The 14,756-nt window shown below is 43.3% G+C and overlaps 2 protein-coding genes across 3 annotated transcripts; both read right to left on the bottom strand.

Moving 5' to 3' along the window:
- Positions 1 to 644: 644 nt before the first annotated feature.
- On the bottom strand, positions 645 to 9,196 carry LOC122758607 (hippocampus abundant transcript 1 protein-like). Of its 2 annotated transcripts, none has more exons than XM_044012868.1 (12): positions 8,877 to 9,196; positions 5,889 to 5,987; positions 5,443 to 5,505; positions 5,233 to 5,360; positions 5,040 to 5,154; positions 4,573 to 4,791; positions 4,311 to 4,424; positions 4,166 to 4,237; positions 3,950 to 4,062; positions 3,566 to 3,663; positions 2,177 to 2,340; positions 645 to 976 (listed from the first exon to the last, which is right to left on the bottom strand). In XM_044012868.1, the coding sequence occupies exons 1-12, from the start codon at positions 8,973 to 8,975 to the stop codon at positions 701 to 703; spliced, it is 1,560 nt and encodes a 519-aa protein (XP_043868803.1). In that variant the 5' UTR covers positions 8,976 to 9,196; the 3' UTR covers positions 645 to 700. The 2 variants fall into 2 exon arrangements, with proteins under 2 accessions (XP_043868803.1, XP_043868804.1); XM_044012869.1 differs by having other exon boundaries at positions 5,889 to 5,981.
- A 2,375-nt stretch (positions 9,197 to 11,571) lies between these two features.
- Positions 11,572 to 14,548, bottom strand: LOC122758623 (caspase-7-like). The gene is made up of 5 exons (XM_044012886.1): positions 14,128 to 14,548; positions 12,866 to 12,954; positions 12,656 to 12,782; positions 11,979 to 12,460; positions 11,572 to 11,843 (listed from the first exon to the last, which is right to left on the bottom strand). The coding sequence occupies exons 1-4, from the start codon at positions 14,357 to 14,359 to the stop codon at positions 12,144 to 12,146; spliced, it is 765 nt and encodes a 254-aa protein (XP_043868821.1). The 5' UTR covers positions 14,360 to 14,548; the 3' UTR covers positions 11,572 to 11,843; positions 11,979 to 12,143.
- Positions 14,549 to 14,756: the final 208 nt, after the last annotated feature.

Raw genomic sequence — 14,756 nt, 5'->3', positions numbered from 1 at the left:
AAACTAACACTTAAATGTTGGAAGCTGTTAATATGTCGCAGATTCTGAAATGAAAAAATGAAACTTTAAAATAACAAACCAACACATTTTGTTGTTTTTCACCAAAAAAATGATCAAATGTAACTTTGTTCAGTTTTTCACCAGTCGTCTTCCTTTTGGTCCCAATAATAATAATAATAACAATAATAATGATGATAATAATAATGATGATGATGATGATGATGATAATAATAATAATAATAATAATGATAATAACGATAATATGTTATAAATATAAAATGTAGCACTTTGAGATTTGTTGTTCAAATGTAAAGTGCAATACAAATAAAATCTATTATTATTATTATTATTGTTAATAATAATGATGATGATAATAATAATGATGATGATGATGATAATAATGATGATGATAATAATAATAATGATGATGATAATAATAATAATAATAATGATAACAATAATAATGATGATAATAATGATAATAATAATGATGACTTCTTATTTGTAGCTCTTTACTCCGCCCCTACATTACAGAACCATGATTGACAGATGGTATGCTCCTCTAGCTCCACCTCCTGGTAGAGAAACAATGCTATTGGAGCTTCTTGCTGTCAATCACCAAGCAGCAAGAAAACCCAAAAACATTTTGCCACAAAGACACAGGTTAAGCCCCGCCCCATGTGACTGTCCCACCTGTCCATCAAACGATACTGTCCTGCAGCAGCGGCTCAAAGTCCTCGTCACTAGCGGAGGGAGGAGCCTCCTCGTCACTGCCGGGAAGCGGCGTGTTGATGTGGACGCCGGCCAATGAGGACATGGACTCTTTGCTCTGTGGGTGGGGCTTATCACCAAGGGACAGCTGTGAGGGGGAGGAGGAGGAGGAGGGGGATTTCTCTGGGATGAAGAGCGCCACAAGGAAGGCGACCACCACGGTACACGCCCCCAACAGGAAGGGAGGACCAGGGATGAGCGCTCGCTGAGGACAGACGGACAGACAGAGTCATCCTCACACTGTGAACGTGTGAATGTAGTGGAGTGAACAGTACCTCAGTGTTTTACTGTGAACGTGTGAATGATGAAGTGAACAGTACCTCAGTGTTTTACTGTGAACACGTGAATGATGAAGCATAACAGTACCCTGAAGTGTTTTATCAGAACATGTGAATGAAGTGAACAGTACAAAGTGTTTTACTGTGAACGGTGGAATACAGAAGTGAAAAGTACCTCAGTGTTTTACCGTGAACGGGAATGATGAAGTGAATAGTACCTTCAGTGAACGAAAACTGATGAAGTGAACAGTACTCTCAGTGTTTTTACCGTGAACGGAATGATGAAGTGAACAGTACCTGTGCGTTTTACTATGAACGTGTGAATGATGAAGTGAACAGTACCTCAGTGTTTTACTCGTGAACGCAGGAATGATGAAGGAAATACACCTCAGGTTTTACCAGAACACGGAATGATGAAGTGAACAGTACCTCAGTGTTTTACCATGAACGCGGTGGAATGATGGAAGTGAATAGTACCTCTGTGCGTTTTACCAGAACGCGTAGTCGCATGAAGCGAACAGCACCTCAGTGCTTTACCATGAACGGTGAATGATGAAGCGAACAGTACCTCAGTGTTTTACCGTGAACATGCGAATGACAGCTTTTAAATTGGTACCTCAGTGGTTTACTGTGAACGCCAAGAATGATGAAGTGAACAGTACCTCAGTGTTTTACTGTGAACATGTGAATGATGAAGTGAACAATACCTCAGTGGTTTACTGTGAAGGTGTGAATGATGAGATGAAGTGAACAGTACCAGTGAACTTGGTAATGATGGCGAAGGGTGACTCAGTACTTCAGTGAACGCGGTGAATGATGAAGCGGTGAACAGTACCCCAGTGAACGCAGAATGATGAAGTGGTGACCAGTACTTCAGTGAACGGGTGAATGATGAAGTGGTGACCAGTACTTGTGAACGCAGGAATGATGAAGTGGTGAATTTCAGTGAACGGTGAATGATGAAGTGGTGAACAGTACCAGTGAACGCGGTGAATGATGAAGTGGTGAACAGTACTTCAGTGAACGTGAATGATGAAGTGGTGAACAGTACCTCAGTGAACGTGTGAATGATGAAGTGGTGAACAGTACCTCAGTGAACGTGTGAATGATGAAGTGGTGAACAGTACCTCAGTGGGGCTCTGCAGAGGCAGAGGGTCGATGCCGTAGTCTCCTTGGATCGGGTCCATGGTGTTGAGTTCCACGTCAAAGAGGAAGAAGATGAAACCGTAAAGAGCCGGACCCAAACCATTACACAGTCCTCTGATCCCTGTGATCATGCCCTGAACCACACCTGAGGAGGACGAGAGGACAGAGGAGGTGAGGACAGGAGAGAGTAGATGGAGAGGACAGAGGCGGTTGAGGACAGGAGAGAGAATGAGAGGACAGGAGGAGGTGGGAGGAGAGAGTAGATGGAGAGACAGAGGGAGGTGAGGACAGGAGAGAGTAGATGGAGAGGACAGAGGAGGTGAGGACAGGAGAGAGTAGATGGAGAGGACAGAGGAGGTGAGGACAGGAGAGAGTAGAATGAGAGGACAGGAGGTGAGGACAGGAGAGAGTAGATGAGAGGACAGAGGAGGTGAGGACAGGAGAGAGTAGGATGAGAGGACAGAGGAGGAGGAGGACAGGAGAGAGTAGAATGAGAGGACAGAGGAGGTGAGGACAGGAGAGAGTAGATGGAGACGGACAGAGGAGGTGAGGACAGGAGAGAGTAGATGGAGAGACAGAGGAGGTGAGGACAGGAGAGAGTAGATGGAGAGGACAGAGGAGGTGGAGGACAGGAGAGAGAGGGATGGAGAGGACAGAGGAGGTGAGGACAGGGAGAGAGTAGATGAGAGGACAGAGGAGGAGGAGGACAGGAGAGAGTAGATGGAGAGGACAGAGGAGGTGAGGACAGGAGAGAGTAGATGGAGAGGGACAGAGGAGGAGGACAGGAGAGAGTAGATGGAGAGGACAGAGGGAGGGTGAGGAGGAGAGTAGATGGAGAGGACAGAGGAGGTGAGGGACAGGAGAGAGGAGATGGAGAGGACAGAGGAGGTGAGGACAGGAGAGAGTAGATGGAGAGGACAGAGGGAGGTGAGGACAGGAGAGAGTAGATGGAGAGGACAGAGGAGGTGAGGACAGGAGAGTAGATGGAGAGGACAGAGGGAGGTGAGGACAGGAGAGAGAGAGAGAGGAGGGAGGTGAGGACAGGAGAGGATGAGGACAGGACAGAGAGAGTAGATGGAGAGGACAGAGGAGGTGTGAGACAGGAGAGAGTAGATGGAGAGGACAGGAGGAGGTGAGGACAGGAGAGTAGATGGAGAGGACAGAGGAGGTGAGGACAGGAGAGAGTAGAATGAGAGACGGAGGACAGAGAGAGATGAGAGACAGAGGAGGATGGAGGACAGGATGGAGAGGAGAGTGACAGGAGAGGATGGAGGTGAGGACAGGAGAGAGTAGATGGAGAGGACAGAGGAGGTGAGGACAGGAGAGAGTAGATGGAGAGGACAGAAGAGAAGAATAAACTGTGTGGTCACCTTGTTTATCAGGATCAGCAGATTGTGACACCAGAGCAGAAACAGCAGGAAAGGTGATGGAGGACATCGCTGCTACTGCACCAGCTGCCCACATCATCCTGTGCACACACGCACGCACACACACGCACACGCACGCACACGCACGCACACACACACACACGCACGCACACGACGCAAGCACACACACACACACACACACCCTCACTCACACACTCTCACACACACACACACACACACTCCGCATTCCCTCGCTAATCGACAATAATACACGCATTACACACAGAGTCATTAATCACATCAGTGTGTCATCCTCAGAGTTTAAAGCAGATTTTTACACAATGAAGTCATCGTGAACACATTAACTCGTCATATTCATGTCCCCACCATGGCTCTGATCCAAAGCCGTACCAGGCCAACTGAAGGATCTGGAAACCCAGACCCAGCAGAACTGTGTTCTTATTCCCCAGAGTTCTCATCAGGAGAGTGAGGAAGAGAGTCTGAGGACAGACGGACAGACGGACATGGTTCAGTGATTCCGTGTGTGTGGCTTTAACAACAGTCTGTACGCTGTGTGTGTGTGTGTCTGTGTGTGTGTGTTACCTGTGCTATGATGGACAGAATTCCCACCACTCCGATAAACACAGCGATGGTTGTGGAGGAGAAATTTATGACCTGGTGTCAAACAGAGAAGTTAGACGGTGTGTGTGTGTGTGTGTGTGTGTGTGTGTGTGTGTGTGTCACACACCTGTCTCAGGTAGAGGAAGAAGCTGGAGTACTGTCCCGCCTCCGGCAGGTAGGACAGGAACACAGTGATACAGATGAGGAGGACGGTCGAGTCCTGACCCACTTTTCTCAGAGACTGAAGGAGACACACATTATTGTCATCATCCATTCATCTGCCCTTTATTTCATCACTCCATCCATTCATTCATTCATTCATTCATTCAATAGTTGTTTGAAATCAGTATTTAGTTATTAGATAGTTACAGTGTGTGTGTGTTACTGACAGTGAAGGGGTCGGCCTGCTCCCAAGATATGGGCGTTCCCCACGTGTTGAGCCTCATCTTGTCAGGCAGAGACTCTGGCATGGCGAGCAGGATGAAGCAGATGTCGGCCACAGAGATCAGCGTCGCTAACACGACCACCAGATTATCTCCGTACCACGCCGACACGTACGCTCCGATCGCTGGACTCGTCACCAGGCTCGCCGCAAACGTCGCCGACACCTGATGAGCGCGCGGGGAGAGAGGGGGAGGAGAGAGAGAGAGGAGGATGATTAAATGTTCTTACTATGTTTTGGGATTTTAATTTTTCTAGAATGGATAAAGTCTATTCTATTTTCCTTATGATCTTCTATAGTCTGTACATAAACATATACATATACACATATATACATATAAATTAAATGATATAAAGACGTAAATGAAACGACAGCTGTGGATGTTTGTACACATCAAACATGGCGGCGTCTCACCAGTCCGTACGCCGTGCTCCGCTCTCTCTCCGTCGTCACGTCAGCGACGTAGGCGAAGATGACGGAGAAGGTGACGGAGAACGCTCCGGACATGGAGATCATGGCAAAGTACCACCTGTAAAATGATTTTAAATAAAGTCAAACATTATGATCTAAAGCCCCGCCCCGCCCCGCCCCGCCCACCACCACCTACCAGGGGCTGAGCCTCATCAGAGGGATGGGAGCGCAGGTGAAGAAGACAGTGACCAGCAGGAAGGAGCGCCGCCCCCACACGTCTGACAGCGCTCCGATCAGAGGGGCGGACATGAACGACAGCAGACCCTGGACAGGAAGTGACACGGGTCTATGTTTACAAACGTGAACGCAGAGCGTGTGGATCCCACAGTGACGGCAACGTTCTTACCTTCACGCCCTGAATGAGTCCGTTCATCAGGAAGGTGTGCTGAGGAAACGTCTCGTGTAAAACCTACGAGAAAAGGACAACTATTGATCATAGCACTCAGGTGTCATTCTATATCTATATAGATCTATATAGATATAATCTATAATTCTATAAATCTAATCAATATTTCTGTCATTTCAGATAAAACCTGCTATATTTCTTTAAATGAACTTGTTATTGTTATTGTCTTATTGATTAGAAATAAAGTTCAAGAGGTGACTTTTGTGTTTTTGTGTCTCACAAATATAATAAATATGATGATTATCAGCAGCAGCTGTCACTCATACGTCATCATGATGTCATCATACTTACTGTAGATATAATAACCAGATACTGTCCAGACAGACAGTATAGACAGAACAGACAGACAGTCTAGACAGACAGACAGAACAGACAGAGTTACTCACAGTGAGCATCGGCGTGGTGAGTAAACCCCAGGCGAAGAACTCGAGGAAGATGACGACGACGGCGTGATAGACACTGGGTCTGCCGACGCCCTGCTGCAGCTGAACATAACAACACTGATCAGTGGTACTGTAGTTATAGTTAAGGATAGATCAGCAGTAGTTATAGTTGAGGCTAGATCAGCAGTAGTTATAGTTAAGGCTAGATCAGCAGTAGGGCTAGATCAGCAGTAGTTATAGTTAAGATAGTTAAGGTTAGATCAGCAGTAGTTATAGTTAGATCAGCAGTCATAGTTACAGTTTAGTTATAGTTAAGGTTAGATCAGCAGTACTTATATTTAAGGTTAGATCAGCTAGCAGGTTAGATAGTAGTTATAGTTAAGGTTAGATCAGCTAGTTATAGTTAATAGTTAATAGTTAAGGATAAGTAGTTATATTATAGTTTAGATCAGCAGTAGTTATAGTTAATGTTAGATCAGCAGTAGTTATAGTTAAGGTTAGATCAGTAATAGTTATAGTTAAGGTTAGATCAGCAGTACTTATAGTTAAGGTTAGATCAGCAGTAGTTATAGTTATGTTAGATTAGTTATAGTTAGATCAGTAATAGTTATAGCAGGTTAGATCAGTAGTTATAGTTAAGGTTAGATCAGCAGTAGTTATAGTTAAGGTTAGATCAGCAGTAGTTATAGTTAAGGCTAGATCAGCAGTAGTTATAGTTAATGTTAGATAGTAGTTATAGTTAAGGCTAGATCAGTAATAGTTATAGTTAAGGTTAGATCAGCAGTTATAGTTAAGGCTAGCTCAGCAGTTATATGTTAGATCAGCAGTAGTTATAGTTGTTAGATCAGTAATAGTTATAGTTAAGTTTAGCAGTTATAGTTAATGTTAGATCAGCAGTAGTTATAGTTAAGGTTAGAGCAGCAGATCAGTAGTTATAGTTAAGGTTAGATCAGCAGTAGTTATAGTTAAGGTTAGATCAGTAATAGTTATAGTTAAGGTTAGATCAGCAGTAGTTATAGTTAAGGCTAGATCAGCAGTAGTTATAGTTAAGGTTAAAGTAAATTTGCACGAAATGAATGCAAGTCAATGAAATGTCCTCTGAAGACCAGACTGTGTGTGTGTGTGTGTGTGTGTGTGTAATTGTATTTATGTCTCTGTGAGGACATTTTGTCTGGTCCCCACAACCTTAAAGGGCTTTTTTTCAGGGTTAAGACCTGGTTTCAGGGTTCTCCATTATCACGTAACACGCACCACAGTTTGTGAACTGAGGGGTTAAAGGTCAGGATAAGGGGCTAAGAATTTTTAACTAGTTAGATTATTTGCTTAATTCGTATTTAATTTTATATACTCTTTATTACAACAGCATACTGATGAGTGTTTGTCAAATGTCTTTGTTTTTGTCCACAAACCAAATTATTTGTCCATTTTTATTTAATTTTTAATAATATATTTACTCTGTGGCTTTCGAGCCAGTATGACGTTGATTTTCCCATTTTTTATTGTACAACTTGTTTGTGTTTTTTTAATATTTTTTTTACATAGTGTTTTCTTGTTTTTATATATATATATAGAGATATATATATCTCTCTCTATATATATATATAGTTTGATTAAGTACAGTATTTATTTAATTTGTAAAAAATAAATGCACAGAAAAGTTGGAAAAATGTCATTTGTACACTTAATAGGAGGAAAAGTTGTTGTTAGTGAACTAACTCCCAATATTATTGGAGCAGATATAGTGTTTGAAATGTGTTTCACTCCAATTAGCTGCTGTTCTAACAGCTTATGATCACTTCAATTTAAAAATAGACTTATTTGTCTCAGTTTATTCTCACAGTATAGCAATAATATTCCATTTTAAATATATTCTATGACAAAAAGAGAGCAAAGAGAGGAAAACAAACATAAATGCATTTCCTTTTAAAACATTCTTTGAAAATAAGGTAAACATGTGCTATACACACACACACACACACATGTATGCGTATTATTTTCCTTCACTAATTGATCTCTAATCCAGTTATCTGTGTGATAATGATTACACATGGTATTGTTCAGTTTACAGTGATGAAACAGTGGAATCAGACTGTGTTTTTAAACATAATAAAGATTTATTTTTGGACTTCAGGCTGATTATGACACTTTTACTGTTTATTTGTTGGATTTCTGTGGTGAGATCACAGAGAGAAAAAGGCAGGACATTAAAATGGAGGCTGTGTGTGTGTGTGTGTGTGTGTGTGTTACGTAAGAGACAATGGCTCCATCCTCCCCAACATCAGCATCAGAGCTGAGACTCCGTTACAGTACAAACACAACATCACTCATTCACTCATTCATTCATTCATTCATTTCAATATCCTGTATTTACATGTACATTTAAACACGTCGCGTCTGTTACGTCACATTACAGCGTATGTGACACAATTAATCGCAAAAATCGTCAAAATTGTAATAACCAAAGTGAACTATGTGATTCAGGGGAAAAGGAGATGACAATGTGTTTTGTTTGTTGACAGATTTGAAATAAATGTTAAATCATTATGTTTTGATCAAACTAACGTGTGAAAATGAAAATTATTTAAATATCTGTCAAAATTTTATGAGCTCATCGTCCTTATATTGTTTGTATAGTACAATTCTTCAATAGTTTTATCTAATTTTGTTCTTATTTCTATTCTTATTCATCTCTTTCAACATGTTGCCGCTGTGATCATCTGGATTTCACTCAATGGCAGATTAATGTGATTAAACCTCATCATTTATCTTTAATATACCAGTAAACCTGGATGTTTTCAGCGTCTTCTGGTGATATTTTTGGTAATTCGATTGCTTGAATGTGTTTTTAAACCGCTGTTATGTCATGGTCGGATGAAAAGACGACGCTTCATAAATAAATAATCACGTTAATGACAGAATGTGCGTTTAAAATGTTGCTGAAGGTGAAAACTGTGGCTAAAATGGCGGGTGGTGGTCGACGTCGTCACCCACCGTGGCTCCGTCCTTCATGATGATCTTCTTGACCAGAACCACCCGGCCGGTTCCCGCCGGTGGCTCCGCCGTCATCTCCTCGCACCTGCCCGGGCTCATGAAGCAGCCATGCCCCGTAGTCTCCCGCGGTTCTCCGCCTGCTTCCAGAATGTCTCCGTTTTTTCAACCCGGAGGAAGAAAAACAACAAGAACCAAAAATGAGAAGATGAAAATAAAAGCGGTGGCGGATGTGGATCCGTGACGGAGGTTTGAAAACGACCGAGCCTCCCGGTGGATTCTGCCGTCAGGTCCACGCGATAGTCCTGCAGCGACCGCGTCAACGTCAGGAGGACAGGAGGCAATGAACGCACTGTACTTCCTGTTTGATGTTTCACATTTTCACAATAAAAGCATCTTTCAAAATAAAAGCGAAAATGGTCACACATAATCAGGGTGAATTCTTATATTGTTTGTATAGTACAATTCTTCAATAGTTGTATCTAATTTTGTTCTTATTTCTATTCTTATTCATCTCTTTCAACATGTTGCTGCTTTGATCATCTGAATTTCACTCAATGGCGGATTAATGGGATTAAACCTCATCATTTATCTTCTCTGGATGTTTTCAGCGTCTTCTGGTGATATTTTTGGTTATTTGATTGTGGGAACACACAGAGAATAAAAAATAATAACCATTTTTAACCCACACAACAATTTACATATGAAGGATATAAATACATGTGTGATTAGACACACGTTTTTTCTTTTTTTAATTCTTGTCCAAAGTCATTCATAATTTAAAAATACACACATGTAAATACATTTCCAGAACTGAAATCTGAAAGAAAAGGTTCAAAATGGTTGTTGTGTAAGTTTGAGTAAAGGTTTACATTTTAGTGACATTTTGCAGGTACACTTTTACCCAGAATCTCCAAAAATATTTCATTTATTAGTTAATTTTCAAACAAACTAGAGGAGTCGCCCCCTGGTGGCCATTCCAGAGAACACAGGTTACAGAGCATTTTTCTATGACATTGATAATCTCTTAAGAATGCCCTCTAGTGTTCTGGTGGTGTAACACACTGTTTTATCTGACAGGTTTACAGCAGAATCAAATCAGGAAACAAATTATAGTCATAATAATGAAAAGAACATCAGATTACACACGTGTATCACATCATCTGCACATTCCACAGCTGCACGGAAAAAACTATTAAACCAGAAGGCACTATACTTGTTGTAATGCGCACGAGTCTCTCCACACCTGCAATACTGTGCAGAGGTCTGGGGACACACTTATCATTAAAGTTATTAAAACACTACTTATCCCCTGTTTATACTCCAAAAAAGAGCCTTGAGAATCCGACACTATGCCAGTTACAGAGAACATACAAATCAACTATTTATCAAATCAAAAATACTCAAATTATATGACTTAATAAAATCCCGCACAGTGCAGATGATTTACAGGGCTGCAAACAAAAGCCTCCCTCACAATCTACAGATATTATTCCTGACCAGAGGGGAGGGACACAGTCTAAGAGGGAACATGAGGTTCAGGCAGAGAAGGGTAAGAACTACATTAAAATCCTAATAAGACCCACAGGGGTCAGACAGTGGAATAATCTGGACGAGGAGATGAAAAAGAAGTATGTAGAGATGACTATTAATCAACACAGAATGACACAGGAGGAAAGTATGACAAAGGTCAGGGACAGAAATCTGTGGACACTGTGTGGAGACGACAGTGGAAGCAAATGTACCCAAACAACAGCTGACATTGAAAAGCACAAATGTCAACACTTGAGAAGTGTGAATCGAGTCACTACGGAGAATCAATTGATCCAAGATGGAACTGCTAAGCTGGTCACTGAACGCGATCGACAGAGTGTGTTCTGGTGAACCTCGTGGCCCAGATGGGAGCTTCGTGGCTGGCTACATTCGGGACGGATGGGATGGAAAGTGGAAAGTCACTGGATGTAGAGGACGTCGAGGATGTGTACATATTCACGTTCATGACAATTGGAATGCTCTCGAAAAAAACGTCTCTCTCACACCAAGTTAATAGTTAACCTGATCAACTGACCTCTATTGATTGGATTATTTTGTGACTTTTGGGACGTTGAACATGCCGAGCAACGAGTCGAGAAAAAATATGTGTTCTGTGGATAATGGGGGCGGGACTAGATAAGCTTTTGCTTCTCCCGCTTTCCCTTTCGGTTATGTGTATAAGATGATGTGTGCTGATGAGTGATCTAACTGACATGACCCAAATAAACATGTGAATAAAAAAAACCACAAACACGTGATTTTATCTGTCGCCCTCCGCTGGCAGGAAGCAGGAAGTGCGGGCGTTTATCAGCCTGGACCCATGGACGTCACGATCTCTTATCAGTCTGGTACGATGTGGCGACCACGAGTCGGCAGGTTTGTGACCACGAGTCAGCAGGTTTGTGATCAAACAGTTTTCCTTTCACTTTTGTGTTAAAGGTGCAGTCTGCAGAGTTACGTGATGGTCGTGCACAGATGAACAGGACGTGACCTATTTGTGGTTTTTAACGACTTCACTGCAATAAAAGCTGCAATAAAAGCATCAAACTGGACAAACACTAAAGTTTTATTAGTTACTTTTATTCTGAAAAAATTCTATTACAATAAATCAACATGTGTTTGGTTTGGAAAACAAAATGAAAACAATGCTGTTGTAATAAATAGTGTTTAAAATAAATAATTTATGAAATAATCAAACAGTTCTCAAACTGTGGTAAATGGTTACGTGATAATGGAGAACCCTGAAACCAGGTCTCAACCCTAAAAAAGCCCTTTAACTAACCCTAACCCTAACCCTATTACTGATCTAACCTTAACTACTGCTGATCTAACCTTAACTATAACTACTGCTGATCTAAACTTAACTATAACTATTACTGATCTAACCTTAACTATAACAACTGATCTAACATTAACTATAACTACTGCTGATCTAACCTATTACTGATCTAACCTTAACTGCTGATCTAACCTTAACTATAACCGCTGAACTAACCTAACTATAACTACTGCTGATCTAACCTTAACTATAACTGCTGAACTAACCTTAACTATAACTACTGCTGATCTAACCTTAACTATAACTATTACTGATTCAACCTTAACTATAACTATAACTTTACCTTAAATTTTACCTTAACTATCATTTACAGCACAGGGACTGGACACACACACACACACACACACACACACACCATCATCATCAAGCCCCTCCCCTCACAGTCACAGACACACCCACTAACTGATGGACGGACTTCTCTTCCTGCCTTTGTCGGAGTCGACCAGTGACGTGGCCATAAGCCCCGCCCCCTTGCCATCTTTCTTCTGTGGGTCGGCGAACGGGAAGATGTCCCGGGTCATCCGGGTCACCAGGCACGGCATGGCCTTCTTCCCGCCCAGGATGTGACCTTTGGCCTGGAAGGTGTAGGCCACGCGGTGGGACAGGCGGGTCAGCAGGCGCAGCAGCTCCAGCTCACGGTTCCCCTCGCTCTCCAGCAGAGAGCAGAACGTCTGCAGGAACACGGAACCCAGAGGGTGCATGAAGGCCCCGTGACCTGAGGACACACACACACACACAGAGAGACACACAGACAGACAGAGAGACACACAGACGAGGACATTAGACACAGGGTTCACCAACATTTGAACTTTTCTGTCACATTCTTGTTACAGTTCTGTGTGTGTGTGTGTAGCAGCAGTGTGCGTGTGTGTCTGTGTGTGTGTGTAAAGTGTGTGCGCAGTGTAGTCACCTGCAGTAGTTGCGTACATCACAGTTGTATCTACAGGAACATGAAGTTGTGTAGAGAAGTTGTTTGAGTGTGCGTCACTCACTGAATCCACCTCCACGCCGTCGTCCAGCTCGTGTCCTCGACACGCCTGCGGAGACAAAGTCCTCTGTGAGACACCTGAGATAAATGATGTGTGTTGTGTAAGAGGCCACACCCCCTCCTCCTCCTCACCTGTATGAGGAAGAGTTTGGCCTTCTTCTCCATGAGCTGGTTGTTGAAACAGGAGAAGACTCTGGAGAGCCACACTGGCTCACCGTCAGCTCACACACACACACACACACACACACACACACACACACACACACACACACACACACACACACACACACACTGCTGCCTCCATCACTAAGTTCTAATGTTTGATTTTGTCATTTCAACATTTAAAGTAATTAAAGTACTAATTTACCTCGGTGACACAAAGTGACCACACAGCAGAAGCAGCAGCCCTGTGTCTGTGTGTGTGTGTCTGTGTGTCTGTGTGTGTGTGTGTGTGCCTGTCTGTCTGTCTGTCTCTGTGTCTGTCTGTCTGTGTGTGTATCGTGTGTGTATGTGTGTGTGTGTATGTGTGTGTATGTGTGTCTGTCTGTCTGTGTGTGTGTCTGTGTGTGTGTGTGTCTGTGTGTGTGTGTGTGTGTGTGTGTGTCTGTCTGTGTGCGTGTGTCTGTCTCTGTGTGTGTGTATGTGTGTATGTGTGTGTGTGTCTGTGTGTGTGTCTGTCTGTGTCTGTGTGTGTGTGCATGCTGTCTGTCTGTCTGTGTGTGTGTGTGCGTGTGTGTGTGTCTGTCTGTGTGTGTATGTGTTTGTGTATGTGTGTATGTGTCTGTCTGTCTGTGTGTGTGTGTGTCTGTGTGTGTGTGTGTGTGTGTGTGTGTGTGTGTGTTGCGTGTGTGTCTGTGTCTGTGTGTGTCTGTCTGTGTGTGTGTGTGTGTGTGTGTGTGTGTGTGTCTGTGTGTGTGTGTGTGTGTGTGTGTGTGTGTGTGTATGTCTGTGTGTGTGTGTGTGTGTCTGTGTCTGTGTCCGTGTGTGTGTGTGTGTGTGTGTATGTCTGTGTGTGTGTGTGTGTGTGTGTGTCTGTGTGTGTGTCTGTGTGTGTGTGTGTGTGTGCATGTGTGTGTGTCTGTGTCTGTGTGTGTGTGTATGTGTGTGTGTGTGTGTGTGTGTGTGTGTGTGTGTGTGTGTATGTGTGTGTGTGTGTGTGTCTGTGTTGTGTCCTGTCTGTGTGTGTGTGTGTGTGTGTATGTCTGTGTGTGTGTGTGTGTCTGTGTCTGTGTCTGTGTGTGTGTCTGTGTGTGTGTGTGTGTGTCTGTGTTCTGTGTCTGTGTGTGTGTCTGTGTCTGTGTGTGTGTGTATGTGTCTGTGTGTGTGTGTGTGTGTGTGTGTGTGTGTGTGTCTGTGCTTTATGTCTGTGTTTCTGTGTGGTGTTTTGTGTGTGTGTGTGTGTGTGTCACCTCTGTCAAACAGCTGGTAGATGTCCTCTCCACTCAGGTCACTGTGGACGTCCACCCTGAAGCCCAGTTTGCTCAGGGTGCGGTGGAGTCTCTTGGCGTCTTTTTCAGCCCCTGGTCTCCTGCAGAGGTCGACCCCGGGGTGAAAGCGTCCCACAGACACGATCACTGCCCTGTTACACCGTCCCTCGCCGTCTGTCTCTCGCCTCCACTGCAGCATTGTTTCCTCAGTGTCGTTTGTCCCTCTCTGCCTGTCTCACACACTGCGTCTGTCCCTCTGTCTGTGTCAGACGTCGTCTGTGTCTCCGCAGCTCAGTCCAGTCGTGTCCCTGCACAGCTGTAAATGACTTCAGTCTCACGTCTCACACCTGTCTGGACCATATATGGACGTCTTTCCTGTGCCAAACACACAGTCACATGCTGTGTTTTACAAACACCGTTATGCAACGGTGTCCTCGTCCCTCCTTTTCCGGGAAACTAACCTTTCTGCTGCTGCTGCTGCTGCATGTCTCACGTCTGATGTGTCACTCAGACTCAGGTGTGTTTTAATCTCAGGTATTTACTTTGAAGGTGAGTCACGAGAGAGACGAGAAAACAAAACTGATTAAATCTGAAGG

Source organism: Solea senegalensis, linkage group LG21 (genome assembly GCF_019176455.1).
Source record: "Solea senegalensis isolate Sse05_10M linkage group LG21, IFAPA_SoseM_1, whole genome shotgun sequence".
NCBI lineage: Eukaryota > Metazoa > Chordata > Actinopteri > Pleuronectiformes > Soleidae > Solea > Solea senegalensis.
The sequence above is the reverse complement of the archived record's forward strand: the minus strand, read 5'-3'. Positions and strand labels throughout refer to the sequence as shown.